The sequence below is a fragment of the Adelges cooleyi genome, unplaced genomic scaffold (genome assembly GCF_023614345.1).
Source record: "Adelges cooleyi isolate 19-005CV unplaced genomic scaffold, UGA_ACOO_1.1 ACOO_flye_CR_arks_rails_tigmint_CR_PRNA_30, whole genome shotgun sequence".
NCBI classification, from domain to species: Eukaryota; Metazoa; Arthropoda; class Insecta; order Hemiptera; family Adelgidae; genus Adelges; species Adelges cooleyi.
The window spans coordinates 14,846,615-14,865,942 of NW_026095971.1; the positions used below are offsets into that span (position 1 = coordinate 14,846,615).

Consider the following 19,328-nt stretch of genomic DNA (forward strand, 5'->3'; position numbering starts at 1 on the left):
TTATTATATGTAGGATACGAATAAACGATTGTTGAATGAGATGAATACAGAAAAAAAAAAAGTGAAAGCACTTAAATAGGATAAAATAAACAAAAATAAAAATAATAATAGTATTGGTAATAATTAGATGGCGGAGGTGACCGTCGTAGAACATGCACATTACACACTGAGTATTAATGCTTTACCTTTCCAATCCCATAATAGGATGTTTGTGCACGTAAACAAGGCTGAGGCTGAGCGGCGCGGCGGCGGCAACAGCGACGACCAGACGTGCTGGACTATCTTCTCAATGACATGAGCTCGGTGTCATATCACGCGAAAAGATTATATTACTTATAAGAATATTAATAATTGTAAATAATGTATCACTTTTTCTTATCAGTAAAACAAAAAACCAGCAAATTATAATACACACAAGCCACCCGTCCAAGATGTGAAAACCTCTAACGCGCTTATAATAATTACTATAAAAAAAATTACTTAAATATTATAAAAAAAAAACTAAACAAGCAGGATGTTGTAAAAAAATGTACTTCAACTATCATTTAAAAAAAATAATCTGGACCCGAATCCCGATTTTGAACCGCGTGATTGAATAAAACGACTGCTTTTCACTGAAAAAAAAATGTTGAAGCCGAGAAGTAGTTTTTTGTTTGAAACTGTAGACTTCTAAATGAATAGTTTTGTTTTTGTTTATTGCTGTTTACAAATTACAAAAATTTCTACAATTAACTAAATTCACCCTTGTCAAAATTTCGATAAAAGTTATAAATCTTTAACTTTGCATACATATACTTGCTAAAACTGTTAAATTTTCTAACTGAAAACGAAAATTTAACTTATCAAACGTACATTTAAAACAAATGTTTTTTCTTGTTATAAATAGTAAAATGAATAATTCAAAATGTGCTATAGAGGTGTGTAGATTACACACCTTTATTTGTGAGTCATTTATAATTAATAATAATTATGGGAGCTACCTACGCACAGTTGCAGATATACATTTTCTCTTGTAAGAATTGGGCACTGACAAATTTGCAATAACTACATAAATAAATAAAATATGTTAGCATAAATCCTTGAAGACGTAATTATTATGAATAATAGAGTAGGGTGAATCCAATGATGTAGATTGCTGTTAACCGTTCTATTTTAATTTATCTTGCATCGAACACATTGTTTAAGAATTATTCATCTTGTTAAAACAATAGGGATATATTAATTTTTAATTAAACATTTTAAAACTATTTTTCGAATATTATTAGTATTTTTTTTTTTTAATGATGTTATTCTATAATTCTATTTATAAAAAAATTGCCTATTTAAATAATTAAATTTAAAACACATTTTATAAAAGCCTTTTTAGTGTTTTGTTATCATATAATTCTATAGGACTACGTTTTTTATAGAAATCTGGGTGATAAAAACCTACTGTCACGTATGTACCAACGCGGACTACATCGACACTTATCTAAAACCCATGTGACTTCATATCGGTCTTACCCAAAAAAGACCTATGTATGACCTATGACCAAGAATGGTACAGAGTAATTTAAGAGGGCTTGCTTTAGAAAAAGTTAACCGAACGCAAAGTATTAATAAACAAAAGAAACTATTAACACTAAATTATTTATATTACATTATTTACACTAAATAATTTCCATTTAAATATTTAAATTGATTGTATACGGATTTTTTTTTGTCATTTTAGACCAAAAACAAAAAGCCATACAAAATTTCGACTCTTTAGGATGGTCTGATTTCAATTCTGTAAATATTTATGACTTACGAGTTCTTTAGAAACTTTCCTAGGTTATGTAGGAAACAGATTTTTGATTTGTTTATGTTTTTATCTAAAAAAATTGGGTTTTAATATTGAATAAATTTCAAATTTAAGTTATTTTATCACAAGACTGATATTTTGAAATAAAAATCGGCTTCCTACATAACCTAGTAAAGTAGCCAAAAACCTCGAACTTTTTTACAGAGTTGAAATTGGATCATCCCAGGTAGTCGACATTTTGTCTGGCTTTTTGGTCTAAAATGAACCAAAATAGCTTTTTTATAGAAAAAAAATATTTAAAATAAAAATAATACCTTGAAGCTTGTACAAATTAAACGGTAAATTTATGGTTTTAATTTATTAAAACCATTTTTTTTCTTAAATATTGCCTATACAAAACTCCTTAAAAACAGACCGCATGCTATCCCCTCAAGTGAGATACACGACGTGCGCTGAACTGAATTCACTATTGAGTGAAAGAATGAATTGATGAACGATAGCATCGGCTTTTATACTGTCGTCGATTTATCTAGAATTATCTAGATTATGATATCCGTCACAAAGTTGCCAGAACATTCCATATGTAGTCACTACAAGTACGTACCGATGCACTGTGCGGAGAGGGCTTGTCGAAAGAAGAGGATGGGTTCAATGATTATTTAAATTAAAGCCGAGTGAATATCACTCTGATCATTTCTCCTACAAAAAATATTGATTTTTTAATATATCTGGTGTCGAATTTATATCGGCAATATGTATCGGAATATCGGGTATCGGTAAAAAGTGGTATCGGCCCATCCTATTTACAAATCCTACACATCATATTTACTATCTACTATTTACATATTTTTCGGCTACTTCCATATGAACAGATTGACTTGTCTGCCTAATATTAAAAGTTGTCAGTAGTAGCCAACGGGTTTTAACAAAAATTCTATAATTTATTTAAGTTTCTATGACAATAATAGAAAATTGATTATTTTTAATAATGGTAACCATATTCCATTTCTCATGCTTAAATTTTTACATGATAAAATATCTAACTAACACAAAAATTACAATATTTGAACATGCCTTTTGTATCTACAAACTGCAAGAAATAATTCAATTTCAATGATTTACTAGTGACGACTGACAAGCTAATGTAATGAACACAGATCACGAGAGACTTGATACCGATATCTTACTTGGATCACCAGATTGTTGTAAAATTCGATTCTACCAATTTCATTTGGAGGTATTTATTTATTCAATTTATCTTTAAACCTAGCCTAACAGCCAACAGGCATACATGCATGTAAAAATGATGGAAGATCTAACAATATTAATTCGAGGTAGGTAGACTTAGCATATTTATTTTATGCTGATTACTCAATGTCAATTAAAAACATTTGTTCTACGATCCCAAAATTCTTTAAATATACAAAGTACGAAAATGTGTTATCTTTATATATTAGGCACATATATTATACGATATACTTCCCAATAAACATCAAATTATGAAAAATTCGTCTACATGGTCTTTGTATGTTTTACGCGCGACGAAGACAACACGTTGAACCGTGTAGTGTACCTTGGTCGTCTAAACTCTAAATACATTATAAATTATAATACTACATAATATATTACACCTAGCCGCACCGAGCATTAATTTCGAACACAATATATTTGTAACTAATCTCGTTTATTTCTTTAAATTAGTTGTATGTAGATTTGCGGTCGTCGTGTTTGGATTCAGTTTCTAATATAGTCACGGTTACCTTCTACGACATGGGAATCGTTGTGGTCTTACAGAAAGAATACGCGGAGAAAATACAAGGACCGGAAAAAGTGACCAATAAAGATTCAAGAAAAACCATTACAATTGAGATTCCTCTACCCAAGGCCATCAAACCAGACCCTAGAAATAGTATGCGGGTCTCGCCTGAAGGTTATTTAGAAATCGCCGTGGCATGGAAATAAAATTGTATTTAATATAAATTATTTATAATAAATACATTTTTCCATTAAAAAAAACCATTGTCAAATTTTAGTAATATTTAATATTAATATTTTTTTAGTCTTAAAGAGTTGTAATCGACTACTATTTTTAATGAAAATAAATTAACTAAATTGCAAAAATTCTCTTAAATTAGTAAAATTAAAATTTAACGTAAACGATAGAGTCAATCTATAACAATTTTATTGTCGATTAATGTAATTTTGTTGAAAATCCGTAAATCATAAAGTTTGGGTTTTTTTTTAATGTCGTGTATAAATTATGTGGAGGACGGTGATGCGACTCTCCGACGCTGACAAATGAACTTCTTTTTTTGAATCTTGGTTTAATATAGTTGGTATATAGTATCTATTAATATAGCATTCGAACCAAGTATAATATACGACGTAGTCGTTGCACTGGCACGCTTAGCATCATCAACCCGTGCACCAGCCACGCACACTCGGCTTGCTTACGGCTAAACGAATGCAATATAAATTCAGTCCAAACAGTAATAGCTTCAAAGCAAGTCGTTGGACAGCAGCAAACACACCGACACTGGAGATATATCGATTTATCAACCCCGTCGCCCACGTGGCGACCACACGCCAACTACCCGCTGCCGGTAAGTCGGATACCTTAATATTAGCCTTTAGGTTTTCTTTTCGCGCATTTTAGTTTGCAGCTAAATAATTTGTGTGATCCATAGCACTTAATTGGTTTTCCTCCAAAATTTTGGTTGCAAAACTCAACCGATTTAAATACTTTGTTTTTGTTTTTAACTATACAAATTATCTTTAATAAAAGCTTATTTCTAATTGTTTTTTTATTATTTTAAATATGTAAAAATGTTAAAAAATATGCTTACAGAAGCGCTGTACCTTGTACAACACTAGTAACAAGTTAAAATTATATCGTGATTGTTGTCACTACTATAGTTATTTCTCGACTTGACACAAATTGAGATATTCCTTATGTACATGCTACAAAAAAAATTACAAACAAAATAATAAGCTCTCTTCATAAAATTCTGAGTACTTTGTGACAAAGAATGAAGACGAGGTTGCTGTATAACAGAAAGGAACTAGAGAAATATGTCACATTTTCGGTAATTACATATTTTAACGCCAATTCATAATTAAGCATATCTACAGAAGATGAATGAAAAGATATCGAATCAAATTTGGCATTTACAACAAAAGTGGGTTTAAAACAAAGGAACTGTTATAAGAGGAAGCATTTAAGTTTCTCATTCGAAAGCTAATGCTTCTCTCATTAGCCAGAAAGGGTAATTTTTAAATATTTAGGAATAACATAAACTATAAAGTCTCAGAGATAAAGAAAGAAATTAAGCTTAAAAGAGGACAAGCTTAAGATAATGGTTTAAAGCATAACCGGCTGACAGATCTAGAACTGAACTTCGGTGGACAGTACAAAATTAACTTATTTTGCCTTTATACTAGGTGGGAGTTGTAAGCACAGTTATAAAATATACTTCCACCGCGTTGTAAAGCAAATATTCCTTCGGTCTAAAGGTCTAAGGACGTTTTTAATATATTGTTAAGGTAGCTTGCGTTGTAATTTTGTTGTAAAACTACCGGAAGGCACGAAACCAAGGGATCGATTATCGTTCTATTATTTTTTTTACGTGAACCCTTTATCGTTTTAATTTTTGGCACAATTTCGATTCTGTTTAAAATTGTAATCCTGACCGTCGGTCGGTTAGCATTTAATACCCGTAAAGAATCGTTTCTTAGTGATTGTCTCAAAATACGGTATTGGTTTTTAAAAGTCAGTCATAAAAAATAAAACCCATAATAAAAAGAATAATGGATACTTTTGATTCCGTGACGCGAGTACATTAACCTCGCCGCCGCCACTGCCATGCACTTGGTAACCGACCTCGGTTGTGTATAACAATATATCAACATTTTTTTTTTATCATTTCTGTAGTTTGGGTCGAACAAATAAAGTTTTACTCACGACGGTCGCGTTGAAATTATCGGGTGTGACTTCGCGAGCGATCAAATGAGGCTCATAACAGAGTAAAAAATATAAATTATTTAAATTATAACCATTATTTATTAGCCCTTTCTTACTGTCTTTGCGCGTTGGTTTCGTGGGGGGATGTTCGTGACACGACTGACCGCGGTCACTGGCAATTCGTGTAACAGGCCATTAGGTCAAATATCAATCGATCGAGGAAGTATCACACAGTTTGCCTTAAAACCTTACACGCTCAAGTCAAAACTTCTACATAGGTTGTCGTTTGCCCGCAGTATGGCCCGGTCGTTACTCGTTATCACGTTTTGATTTCCAGGCCTTCCAGCGGTTTTATAAATACTCACTTAGTTGTTCGTCGCACACATCTGGTCGTGGCTCGTAACACAAACAATCAAGCCGATTCTATGAAATAAAAATAAACAAAACCGCTTACATAAAACAATATTATATCTATCGTCCCAGACGCTTTAGAAATTACATTTAACAACGGTAAGAACAGCTGTTACGCGTTCATAAGAATGTATACGAGTTTTTTGTTTAACTCATTTTCCTCTAAAAACCCTATTGTGAAAATCGATGGTATATAATAATTTCATTTTTTATCATAAAATTGATAGCAAAAATTGATCTTAATAAGGAAATATTCCGCGTTAACCTTCGATTAATAGCCAACAGCGAAACATTGATCATCAACCATAATATTCAAGTCTTTATTTAATTATTTGGAGTTAGTATTCAATTAAATAAGTACCTAGAATGTATTCTTTGTGTATTTTATATATTTGATGTGTTTGTTCCCTTTTATTTTGTTATATCTATTTTATGACTTGTTATTTTCTTGACATTTTAGCAAAAGTAAAATCTAAAAATAGGTAATTATTAATCGACCATTGTTAATTTTGAAATAAATTGATCACAACATAAGATTTTTGAGGGAATATTAACAACCCCCTTGACTTGTTCATGTCTCCGCTAATTAGATTTTAAATTTAAATCTCCATTTGCTTGTGATTTCAGGACGTTATGGGTGGAGTTGGTGATGGTCGTCCGTTTCGCAAAACTCATCATCGATGCATTTCCTTGGAAAGGTAAATTTGTTCAACACTTAAAACTATAAAAAATGTTTCCTGCCGTCACAAAACAATATATTTTTTAAAATTAGGTTAATAATAATAAAATGAATATTGTACTGGTACACTAGAAATCATCCTGTATATTGACATATCCTGACTTATCCTGACATATTACTAATTACTTACACAATATACTGTTATCACCTGAAATTCCTGAAACCTCCCTTCCTTCAATACATTCAAATTATATTTTTACTCCACAAATTATCTATGTACCTTATGCGACCTTATTAAGCTTTTAAGCAATAATTTTATTACTCTATAATATATTGTGCTCTCGGTTGACTTCTAAGTAGTTAAACATTTTTTAATTTTTACTTATATAAAATGCTGCCTAAAAATTAAACTCAAGATAATACAAAAGAAAAGCAATTGTCAGAATTGCGTAAGGCACCGTAAAAATTACTTATAATAATACACGTGTTAGTTGTTTCTATTGTCTTTCAGTGGGCAGTCGAAGACGGAGATTCCCAAGTATTGGGGCCGGAGAAATTCTACTCCAGAGTTGGCTATGAGAAAACAAGCGCTCAAGCACTATCGTAATGGCACCGGCATGGTCGACGGCGGCTGCGAACAATACTTGTCGAACAAATCGTGTCAAACAGACATGTTGGGGCTGGATAAGTATTTGTGGAGGTCGACAAACGGTGGAAGCGACAGTAGTATAACAACAAAACCGCATAAAAAGCTTTTGAAACGGCCAAAGGTCCGATCGGTGGCCGTGCACTGCGAGAGGCGTCGACAATCTTTTACCGCGTTCAAAGGCTGTCAGAAGTTCAAGCACGTTTACAAGAGAAAGATATCATTGCCGGTGCGATCGTCCGCCGGCGAGCCGGAGTGGTTGCTACCCAAATTGCGGCCGGACCGGACGGCGGCGGGCGGTAAACCCATTAAAACTGAATCGGCCGTTCGATTGCCGAAAATACCGACGAGAGACCTGAAACCGGAATGGGACTCGATCGACACAAAAGCAGTCAAGTTGGCAGCAGTCAGGTCTATGTCAGCGGGAGCAGAAAAGCCAGACAACAATTCGGCCGACTACCAGACAGGTTCTGCGCAGAAAACACAACCGACTCGGTACTACGATGGATCGGACCGCGATGGTGGATCTTCGCCGGATTCCAGCGATACGGCAAACACCGCGTTGGACATGACGTTGTTGCGACCTCGATCTAACAAGAGCGGCGACACAGCGTCAGTCAGAAACACCAGAAACGCGTCCACGACCACCACGTTTCCGATTGAACCCGGGTTTCCTATAGTATTCAGCTGCGAAAGCGTGCTCCGGCATCCCGTCGACGGCGGTTATGTGTCACATACTGAAAGTCACCGGTTCAGCGTTCACTACGTGCCGACCGTTGACGCCGGACCGATAACTGATGCAAGAACGCCGACGTTGATGTTCACGTCGGGCGACGCCTTTCAAGACCATAAGTGTTTGACGTCTGATTTGATATCCATGTCGTCGAGCAGAGCCGAGACACCGGTCGAATCTAGCAACAGTACCGCGACAAATGAACGCAATCCAGTCGTCAGACATACCACAAACGAAAATACTCCGTCCGAAAACGTTTTGACCGATGCGACGAACAAAGACGGTGACAATGATAGTGGTTTGGAAAAACTACTCCGGGATGGCCGGTCACCGGAAACCGAATGTGACTCGATCAACAGCAGCGTTTCCCAAGACATTTTAAAACAAAATATTGCTTCTAGTCCGGATCTGTGTTTGTTTCAAGAAAACACGACCGATTTGTTAGTACCGGTCATTAGGATAGAAGAACAGGAACACGTCGCACGGCTTGAATCGAAACAGACGTTTGCCGGTGAAACGCCATTACAATTAGAAAAACGAGAACAAAAAGTAGAATTGATGGAAAACAAACAAGAAGCGACAACGAACAGTATCGACCACAATACTTCAATGATAGCTCATCAAACTGAAACTAACGCTTTTGGTTTGTCTACAGAAAAAAGCGATCCAGAGAAGGACAGTGATTGTGCGTTACGGAAAAATCTAAACGTTCTCGAAGTACCTCAGAGTGACGTCGTCGAAAACTACAACAACTACAACTTACTTACTATGCCAGTAAAAGAACTAATCGGTAGAGCACCGATTCCTGTATACAACAACGATAGAGTCTTGGAAGAGGTATCGAACGCAGCCGAAAGTCTTTCCGGTGGATTCGTTGTTGAAAAGACAGCAGAATGTGATTCAAATGGTGTACAATGCCTAAACGAACCGGTACCAGAGAAGAAAAAACGAGCATACCAAACGGTAAGACAATCGATCGTGGGCGAGTTTTCAAAGAATGATAATAATACACTTATGTCAGTGACACTGGTCGATGATGGTGATGGAAAATCGACCCGGGAAGATCTTGAGCCACCTACATTAAAAATCTGTTCGAATATTGACGAAAAACATGTCGACAGCGAGAACGGAACGACTATGTCGGTAAACGATAACTGCAGTTCCAAAGACCTATCTCTAACTGCAGACAAAGCGAAAACACAACGAACGTTAGACGCGTCGCAACGGCCAGACGGAAACATCCAGAAAGGAATTTTAAACGGCAGTCAACGAAAAGGAAAAGGAGGTTACAAACTCAGAGACTACCTAGACAGACCAAAGGACTGTAACTATAGCAAAAACTGTTTATACGATAGTGAAAGATGTCGATGCCTAGATTCGAGTGGACGTCCAACCGATCGTTCTGTTGAACAAGAATCGATTCGTGTTTCGGAAGAATATATTGGCGGATTCCTATTCGGCGACACTTACTACGCAAAACAACAGCCGCCATCGAATACCGAATCGGACGACAGACGCCATCGTAAGGTGAACTATGAAAATTTAGTTAACCCAACGACCAACAGACGTCGATGGATCAACGATCGTTACGACTATTATCAAGACATGTGTTTGAATACTGGCTTAGAGGACTGCACTGTTTTTGGCGGTGCTGAACAAACGGCCATCCGACCGGTTGCTTCGTACTATTCACAACTAAACCGAGAAGAAAAGAATACGGACAGCGACGAAAGCTTAACGGACAGCCTTGAAGATGGCAAGAACGAAGGAACAGCCGTTTCATACTTTCTGACGTTGAACGGACAACAGTCAGCGGCGGTAACATTTACACTGAAATTACCGGGCACGCTCGAAACCCGTCTGAATCGCCGGCAGAGCCAACTCAAAAAACACTTGCACTCGTTCACAATAGCCAAGAAAGCCACCACGCGTGTCCGAGTCCGCCACAAGAGTTGTCAGACGTTGTGGACGGCCGAAAAAGGTGTACAAGCGCAGGGTGGATCCGCAAAAGTGGTTGATGACCACGAAGTACTGGAAACGTTGCTGGCGGGTATGGACAAACAGCGCAAAGTGTCCGAACACCAGATACGCGTTGTGGACGGTCGAAAATTGGTGTCTGAGGGTAATCAGACGGATCACCAAGCAACCAGCGACTGTAAGCCATCAGCACAACAGCCGACGGCAATGAAGGATTTCGGTACAGACAATGCATTATTAGTTGGAGTAGTCAGACAGAAAAAATACAAGGGCAAAGAGGCGTTGGAAGGTGCCAAAAATGATAGACTTCTCACGTTGTCAAAGGGATGGATCAATTTTTATACGCTCAGGTCAGACAGTACAGATACGGAATCTTATGGTAAATATTTTTTCATATTACTACAATATCAATAATTTAATGACGTATTAATACGTGGCGACTGGTTTTGAACTAGTACCTAATACATTTAGGTATGAGCGACAAAATCACTATTTAAGGCCGATCCCACACGACTGGTCTATTTGGCCAACATTGGCCACTACACTAGAATAGCGATAAATAATCAGTAACAATACTTTCAAGTATATAAAATGTTGTACTGCTAAGTTCAATGTTTTTTAAAAAAAATGTGGCCAATACAAGTTTAAGAGGATGATATAACATGAGTGAAAACATTTATACATGAAACAAAGTTGTGACTATCCAAAACATATAGATACCCAAAATATGGATCTAAATTGTTAATATTGATATTAATATCACCTGTTATATTATCATTATTAGATGGCTTATGCCTACCTTTTTATTTATTTTAATAAGCTATAGAAATTAGGAAGCATCAATCTAATCCTAGTATAATTAAAATATTAGCAATTAGAGAATTTAATTTGTACCTATACAAAAACTTAATATAGTTACTTTATATTATGCAAACTTTATAGGTAGTATTGAATTGTGTTTATTTTATAAGCATTATTTTTATATTTTTTTTATTACACAAGAAAAGTATGCATTCCTTAGTAAATCTAATGCAGGCAGAATTAAATAGAGAAAAGTCAATAATTTTCAACAACTAATGTATTCTATATATAATATCACCGCTATAAAAAACAAGTATAATTAGTACTAATTAGCAGTTGAATTTCATTTCTACATAAAAAAAAAACGAGGTAAAAGATAATTATTTGCTAAGTCATCACCGGAAAAATATTTTTTTACTTTTCAGTTTTTACAACATTAGGTACTTTAGAAATTGAATTGTACTATATTTTGGAAGGGTGCAATACCAAAAAACTTTCTCGTAAATCATTTAAACATATATTTGTAAAAATAAAAATAAATTACCCCTTGTTTTCGCAACTTAAATCATCGTTCCAAATCGATAGTGAGTATTTATATGTTGTCAAGTCGTTAAGTTATGTGACGGGGACGGAGTAGCTGAGAGAGGTCTAAAGCATACATGGTCCATACATAATATACAAACTAAATTATCAAACAGAGCGGTTAAGTAATTCATCACGTGTTTGTGAAGTTAGTTTAATCAATTGTTTTTCTCATCTGAATAGGCTCCATATGTTACATCTAAATTTTAACTACTTTTAAAATAGCAATTCTTATATGAAAATTGATTAGGTCCAGAATATCCTTAATCCTTTTTGTATCTAAACTAAACATTAAACAATACAATTATTTATTTGAAAATTATTGATTCGGTCAAAGTTAATTTTATTTGATACTAAAATACTCGTATACACTAGAGTAGTAAGACAAAAAGAAATGAAATGGAACCACTAGACTTTTGATGTACACTGGTGAACACTGGTACAAGAGTAAAACGGATTGCTGTCCGGGTTCTTCGCGAATGTCGAAGAGCCATTGTTTATACTGGATTAAAAATAATTAGAGAATTGGAAAGGATAGGTACAAGGTGCGAACGAATCGCAAGACACGAGTACCTAAGGAAATGTAAGCACACACGGTGCGAACGAATTGCAAGACACGTGTGTGTGTGGAGAGGAAAGTATAATGTGCGAACGAATCGCAAGACACGAATACTTGGAAAGATGAAGGAAGGATAAGGTACTTTAAGAAAGGAATGTGCACTGTGCGAACGAATCGCAAGACAAGTGCACAAGGAAAGAGGATAGACTACTAGGTGATAATGAACGAACTCTCGAACTTAAACCTTGTAGACGGACAGGACAGCGACAACCGAGTACTCTTGACTGATGACATATAGGTCTGGTAAAATCGACTGACGAAATATTATTGATCTGATTGACTTTTATATAGTTTTACAATTTACAATTCAGCGTTCTTGTTAATTTAATCGTTTGGTCATCAGTCTCAAGTCGCCGGAAGCACTGCCCGCATTTATTTAAAAAACATGTAACCTATATTGATGACGTGGTCATCATATAACATTTACTAAAATATTTAATTAAGTACTCAAACATTTAAAAATATTACTTTTAGTGTATGTTGTCGTTTTAATTTTTCTTTCAATAATTGACCACCCCCATTTTGTACCATGTCCATTTCAGTCCATAATTTCCTTTTTTTTTCGTATTAAAAAATTAATCTGTCTGTAAAAAAAAAGTATTCATTAACGCATTCAAAAAAAAAGTAGTTATATTTACAATTTTTCTAATAGTGAAATTGATTTTTCTACTCACAAGTTTTCAACATACAACATTTGGATAGTTTATATTTATTTTATACAACAAATCTGTTCCATTTAAATCATAATTATAATTTAAAATTAGGCAATCCCTCCTTTGATGCTCACCAAAATCAAAATGACACTTATTTCATAAGTCTTTAAGTTTAGAACGTAGGTTTCGTGTGGGAGATTTTACTTGTACAATTGCTGGTTTAGTGATTAGGCTAGTGCCTGTACCGGTCGATTGTTGGTTAATGTATCACAAGTTAATGGAATCATCTGTAAGCCAAATAGACTAGTCGTGTGGAATAGCCTTAATAGATTATAACTTAAATAACATGGATCACTTCCAGTGTCAGTCCCTCTCAATACACTCAAATCCCATGTATTGCTTTTGTTTTATGTATTCACAAATTACTACGTTTATTATAAATTATAAGACCGGTTTAAAAATTAAGCCTTAATTAAGGGGTGGTAATTTTAAGTGGTTTAATTATATTATGTACCTATTTTGTAATCAACTAAAATCGACTTAATTATAAAACTGGTTAGTTTATATGCACGTAAACTTTAAAAAAAAAATTTTTTTTATTAGAGTGATACCATTCATTAAAAGCTCTTTACAACAATTTTATTATTTTTAAAATAACTGCAATTATAATATTTTCCAGAAATAATACACATAAACAAGTCATTATGCCTTAGAAGTGGACTCAACAACTGTTAAATCAGTTAAATTTTAAAATAGTTTTTATAATTACTTTAAATGTAGCAAATAGTGTACCTAGTTGTACGTTTTAAAATATTTAATATGTACTCTATTTTTTATCAATTGACTTTTTACAAACAGAATTACTCGACAATGACGAAGAAGCCAATTTAGGAAACGCCAATCAACAGTACACGGTTCATGTACAAGCCACCCCTGAGCCCGTGGCTTTGCCTGTAGTACACGTTCCAAACAGGAATACGCTGCAAGCTACAAATAATAATCGTTCTGCCACCAAACATTTGCCAAAAATCGTACAAACCCCTGAACCACATCATCACCGATGTACTGCTCATTCCGGTAAAATTATTTGAAATTCGATTTACACTTTGTATAAACTATAAAGTACATTATTACATAAATTCTGTAAAATAATTAATATTATAGTGTACAAAATTTCATATTTTTCATTTTTTTTTTAAATAAGTATCAAGTATAGAAAGTATAATTTATTTTTATTTTGTACTATACACTAGTATATATTATACACATATTATATTTATTATAATATGCACTAATACCACATAATAGATAATACAGTACACTCTATAGGTACACCGCGATTTTGGTATAAACCCCAAAATACGATTTTCTCTAGCACGTCGTTATTTTTTAATCGCTTCCACTTATAAAAAAAACACCGTTTTATGGTATTTTCAGCGCGTTCTGCATGTTTAAATCATTTTCTAAATATAATTTTATATTATTTTTTATTTTCATTTCAGAATTCAAAAGTAATTTTAGTGTTAATGTAAAATTTTTAGTTTATTTAAACAAAGGAAAATTCTAACTTTTGTTTTATAAGTTAGGTATACACTTATACCACATATTATATGAAAACAGATCACTTAGCCCTAGAACAATAAAAACACAAGCGTGTGCTCTGATTGCTTAGCTATAAATTTGAAGTTCAATTTCTTTTTAACAAATGGCTTTAAGTTGATATTAGTTTTAGGGATTTCCTATACCGACACATAATATAATTTGAATACCTAATCATATAATATTATACGAAAATTATCTGTAATTATAGATTAATAGTAATACGTAATTTTTTTATAATTACACGTATACAATTATTAATTACTAATCATATTATATTTAATTATTTTATGTACATTATCTCAATTAAAAAAAAGTTTATATTAATAAATTCGTATAAAAGTTTACTACTATGAAGATTATAAAACTGGTAAAAATTAATTTAAATATTATTTCAATATTTTATTACAAATTTACAATTTTTTTCTTTTTCTCATCCATACATATTAACATATAATCAAATTTATATAGTAAGACAACACATTTTTATACGGCTAAGAACTATAATATTACACTTCAATAATATTTATTTTAATAAACATAATTAAAAATTAATTATTAAACTAAATTATAATTGTGTTAACAATATTTACTCATATAAAATACGATTTAGAGTTTATCTATAAATACTGTATTATAGCAAGTTTTCTAATTGTTTAAAATTTTTAAACACTAGGTTTTTACACATTTTTTTCATGTAATCTGTGGTTATACTATGGAGGCAATATAAAAAACAAAGAATGTGTAAGAAGAAATCTGAAACTAGATTTGGATTAAAAAAAAAAAAATAGATATATTTCGTTATTTACTTCTTGCTCTAAAAAAAAAAGGGTCTAATTGTGTTATACAATGTGGTTTATCAATTATCAGTTTACAAAAATATTTTTTTTAACAGCGAATGGTTGGTGTGTTAGCGTGAACGGACCGAATAACATGCACATGAAGGTATCACTGTTGCCAGATAAACAAGACACGCATCCATCAGAGAATTTTAATGGTAAAAAAAATAATACGTCAGAAAATCACTATTTTTCTGTTGGTTATGTATTAATTTTCAGAAGAGAGTAGAATTGAGACTAAAAAAGTAGCATTACAAAAGAGAAACAATAACTACTTGCGCAGACCATACAGAAATATTAGGAGAACACAGTCGACAGTAAAAATATATTTTTCACATTAAACTCAGAAAAGCAATTTTAGATTATAAATAATTTTAATATTGTTAAATAGCCGCGAGGACTATTATCTACTGACGTGTCCAGAGCCGAAACTGTGATGTCAGCTGAAAGCAAATACATTGAAACCATCGACACTCACTTGTTGATTCATAAGGCTCGCAGGTAATGGACCATCTTTGGCCGGTGGCTCAAATATTACTATATGCGCTTTTGGAGTAGGCGATTAAGTCAAGAATGGGATACAGTAGCTCAAAACAGAGGTGTAGCTGAATGCGTTCAACTAGTCGTTACAGGTAATTCTGTGTCCAACAAATCTCCTCAACACTATGCGACCAGAGGACATCAACATTGCTCATTCAGACGACAATCACGAAGAATTTAAAGTTCTTATCAAAATTATCCCAAAAATGTAATATTAGATTGTAGACAATATAATTAAAAATCAACAATGAACCATCAATACATTATTACATATTCAAATATAGAAACCAGTTGAATGTTTTAATTAAAATTTCTTTTTATGTTGTTTAGGTATAATAATTATAATTATTTATAGACTGATCTTATTTCACTTAATGCAATATTTTTCTAGTTATAAAATATACAAATTTCAATAAAACATTTATTTTTATTTTTAATAAATTAAATAATTATATTATTGTTTTGGTTGGCCAATTTCAAATTTAATTTTCTTTTCTTGTGGTTCGTCTTCGGATTGTTCAAGAACAGCTTTTGGTTGTGTTTTAGCATATGCAGGTGTTACCCAGTATGGATTCTCTGCCGCGTCCTTAGCATATTTCAAAATAGCTTCTCTAGGATCCTGATCGTCTTCAACTCGTTTGCTTAATCCCAAATTACGAATAACATAAGAGCTTAACGTACTACCTGATGCAGCAACACGGCCACCTTGTCCTGACTTAATTGGTAAATCAGGTCTTTTTGATTTTACCGGATCCAACCTGTCTTTATCATTTCGCTTTTTCAACGATTTATTTCTATCTTGTCTAAACATAGGTAAAGCATGGGGTGTTATAATCTGCTGCGTTGGTACCATTTCCATTTGTTTTGTCTTGGTTCGAGTTTTCGAAGCACACAACATAGCACCCCTTTGGCTATTAACTTGATCATAAAATACTTTCACAGTACCATCTCCACAACCAGCAAATAACTGTTTAAGTTTAGGATGCCAGTAAACTTTAATACAATGTGATTCAGATACTTTTATTTTTTCACGAAGTTCAAACGTATCTGTACTATAGAACATTAGATGACCTCCTGCTTCCTTTGGTCGCACCGAATGACCTGTTACTATAATTGAATCATCTGGACTAAAACAACAGTCTGTGGTAGAATACCTATTAAATATGTACATAAACATTAGTAAATTAGTGTATAAGTTGAATAAAAATATGATAATTTGAAAATAAAAAACAATGGCATACCTTGAATACAATCCATCCACAATATGAATAGGTTTCTTGAAAGCTCTTATATCCCAGAGTTTCATAGTTTCGTCAATACCTTCACCACGTGTACATATCAAATGATCTCTATAGGAAAATACAATTGAGGATGTATCAGAATTATTTAGATGAGCATCTCGTATTGTGAACGTAGCATTCACAAAACTTGGTTTTCTAGTATCATAAACTAAAACTGAACCATCTCTGCAAGCACACGCAACTAATTTTCCATCGTTGCTATAATTACAAGTTGTCGGAACAGTTCTTAATCCATTTTTTGCTCTACACTTGATAATACTTTTGTGCTTTTCCTGTTTAGTCATATCCCAAATACGACAAGATCCATCCTCAGAGCTAGTCAAAAATTCTTCTTTAATCCTAGGATGCCAAGATCCACAAGTCAACGGAGATGTGTGTCCTTTAGTCCTCACCTAAAAAGTACCACATAACATTTCAATTTAAAAAATGTATTTAATTAGATATCTAATACAAATAAACTATTAAGAGTACAAAGAAAAAATTACCATGTCTGATATATACTGATCACCTTTGACACATTCCCAAAGTTCATGACCATCTCTATCCAAAACTTTAGCCTGAGACATTCCAGATATCACTAATAATCTATCACCAGTTGGAGAATATTTAAGACATTTGATTGGATGATTTCCACAAGGAATTAATGTGCGAAAACTTTGTAGAGTTTGATCCATACCAGCAAAATCCCATAAACGGACATCATAGTCAACCGAACCACTAGCTAATCGGACTCCAGGAGGATCAACGCACAAGGCAGAAACTGATTTAACACCATGATTTAATGAAACGTGGCTCTCAATCGGCAACTTAATTTCTTTTGCATCATCTTCATCACCGTCATCACTTAAATCATCATCACTATCATAATCTGTACATGTTGTTTTTTGAGTATCATTCTCATTTTGTTTAATTTGTTCATTGCTTATATCTTTTTGAATGATTTTATCCGAAGATGTTAAATTAGAAGGAATGGGCGGTCCAACATAATCATCGTCTTCTAAATTATTTTTTTGCAATTCTGTTTGTATTTCACCAATATTTGTTACCTGCATACCGTTTTCAGTACTTGATTTTCCAGTTTCAGTATCTGCATTTGCTGATTGTTCCGATTCCTGGTTATTTTTTGTAACTGAATCAACTGTATCAATTAATGTTAAGTTGTCAGGTATAGGAGGACCAATAAATTCTTCATCACTAGACATTTTCCATAAATCTAAAATAATATTTTGACTTGAATTAAAGCACAGTAGCAATTTGTAAACATAACAAAATAATTGTATTAAAAAATGTAGTTTTTTTTTTAGTAGAATAAATAATATTTTCTTTAAATATTTTAAATCGAAAATAAATAGTATGCCTTATGTTTATTATGAGGAGGGGTGGGAATCAAGTCTAAAAATTTTAATTATTAGAATAATTCTAACAATTTAAATAAGGACAATTATGTCTTTCTAAGATTTGATCCAAAATCCTCTCTGGCTTTCCTCTATGCTTTACGAATTTAAAATTGATATTCAAATAAAAATAAAAACTGAATTCTAGAATTAGAATAAAACCAAAAATCTAAATACCTAGTTTGAGTTTTTAAGATAAACAATTTGAATTCTAGTCCTAACAATATTTTTCAGCATTAATGCAAAAGTCAAAACTTTCCATTCTTTGTATTTTGAATTAATACAAATGGTAACTAAACTACTAAGCACAACTGAATTGCAAACAATACATTTTTGAAATAGACTTCTCACTAATTATTTCTTTAAATTTAAAAACTATATAAATGGTAAATTCTTACTTACTAAAAGGTAATAGAAATGGTTATGAAATTTTATCCCATTAGAAAATTTTTGGTATTATCATACCAATTAATACTCACTAATAATCCGTACAGTTAAAACACAATAAACTAAGTCTAGCCATTTACAATTCTAATTGCAAAAACGATAATTTAAAAATATTTATTTATTTTTATTAAAATGTAATACAAACTAAAATGCTTAACTTACTTGTTAATTTGTTCAAATTATCAGTTGATAAAAAGTTAATTAGAATATCTGTATTCTGTTGTAGTAGTACTGTTGGATTGAAATTCGAAATTTAAAATGTAAATAAATAATAATGTAATCAATTTTCGACGAAGACCACGGCCTTAGATGATAAGGCCCGTTTTTCCATCGTTATCAGTTGCCCGCTTAATGAGGCAAAAA

General features: G+C 32.9%; 2 protein-coding genes across 6 annotated transcripts; one reads left to right on the forward strand and one right to left on the reverse strand.

The window, feature by feature from the left end:
- The first annotated feature begins 4,209 nt into the window (after positions 1-4,209).
- Positions 4,210-16,198, forward strand: LOC126839075 (uncharacterized). 3 transcript variants are annotated; one of them, XM_050574023.1, is made up of 8 exons: positions 4,210-4,386; positions 6,783-6,853; positions 7,346-10,569; positions 13,704-13,922; positions 15,340-15,441; positions 15,503-15,600; positions 15,675-15,784; positions 15,842-16,198. In XM_050574023.1, exons 2-8 carry the CDS (start codon positions 6,789-6,791, stop codon positions 16,002-16,004), a joined length of 3,981 nt encoding a protein of 1,326 aa, XP_050429980.1. In that variant the 5' UTR covers positions 4,210-4,386; positions 6,783-6,788; the 3' UTR covers positions 16,005-16,198. The 3 variants fall into 3 exon arrangements, with proteins under 3 accessions (XP_050429980.1, XP_050429982.1, XP_050429981.1); XM_050574025.1 differs by having other exon boundaries at positions 15,506-15,600; XM_050574024.1 differs by lacking the exon at positions 4,210-4,386 and adding an exon at positions 6,106-6,254.
- On the reverse strand, positions 15,081-19,328 carry LOC126839076 (gastrulation defective protein 1 homolog). Of its 3 annotated transcripts, none has more exons than XM_050574029.1 (4): positions 18,998-19,099; positions 17,610-18,337; positions 17,065-17,516; positions 15,081-16,977 (listed from the first exon to the last, which is right to left on the reverse strand). In XM_050574029.1, exons 2-4 carry the CDS (start codon positions 18,324-18,326, stop codon positions 16,278-16,280), a joined length of 1,869 nt encoding a protein of 622 aa, XP_050429986.1. In that variant the 5' UTR covers positions 18,327-18,337; positions 18,998-19,099; the 3' UTR covers positions 15,081-16,277. The 3 variants fall into 3 exon arrangements, with proteins under 3 accessions (XP_050429986.1, XP_050429985.1, XP_050429984.1); XM_050574028.1 differs by having other exon boundaries at positions 18,921-19,043; XM_050574027.1 differs by lacking the exon at positions 18,998-19,099 and adding an exon at positions 19,128-19,328 and having other exon boundaries at positions 15,082-16,977.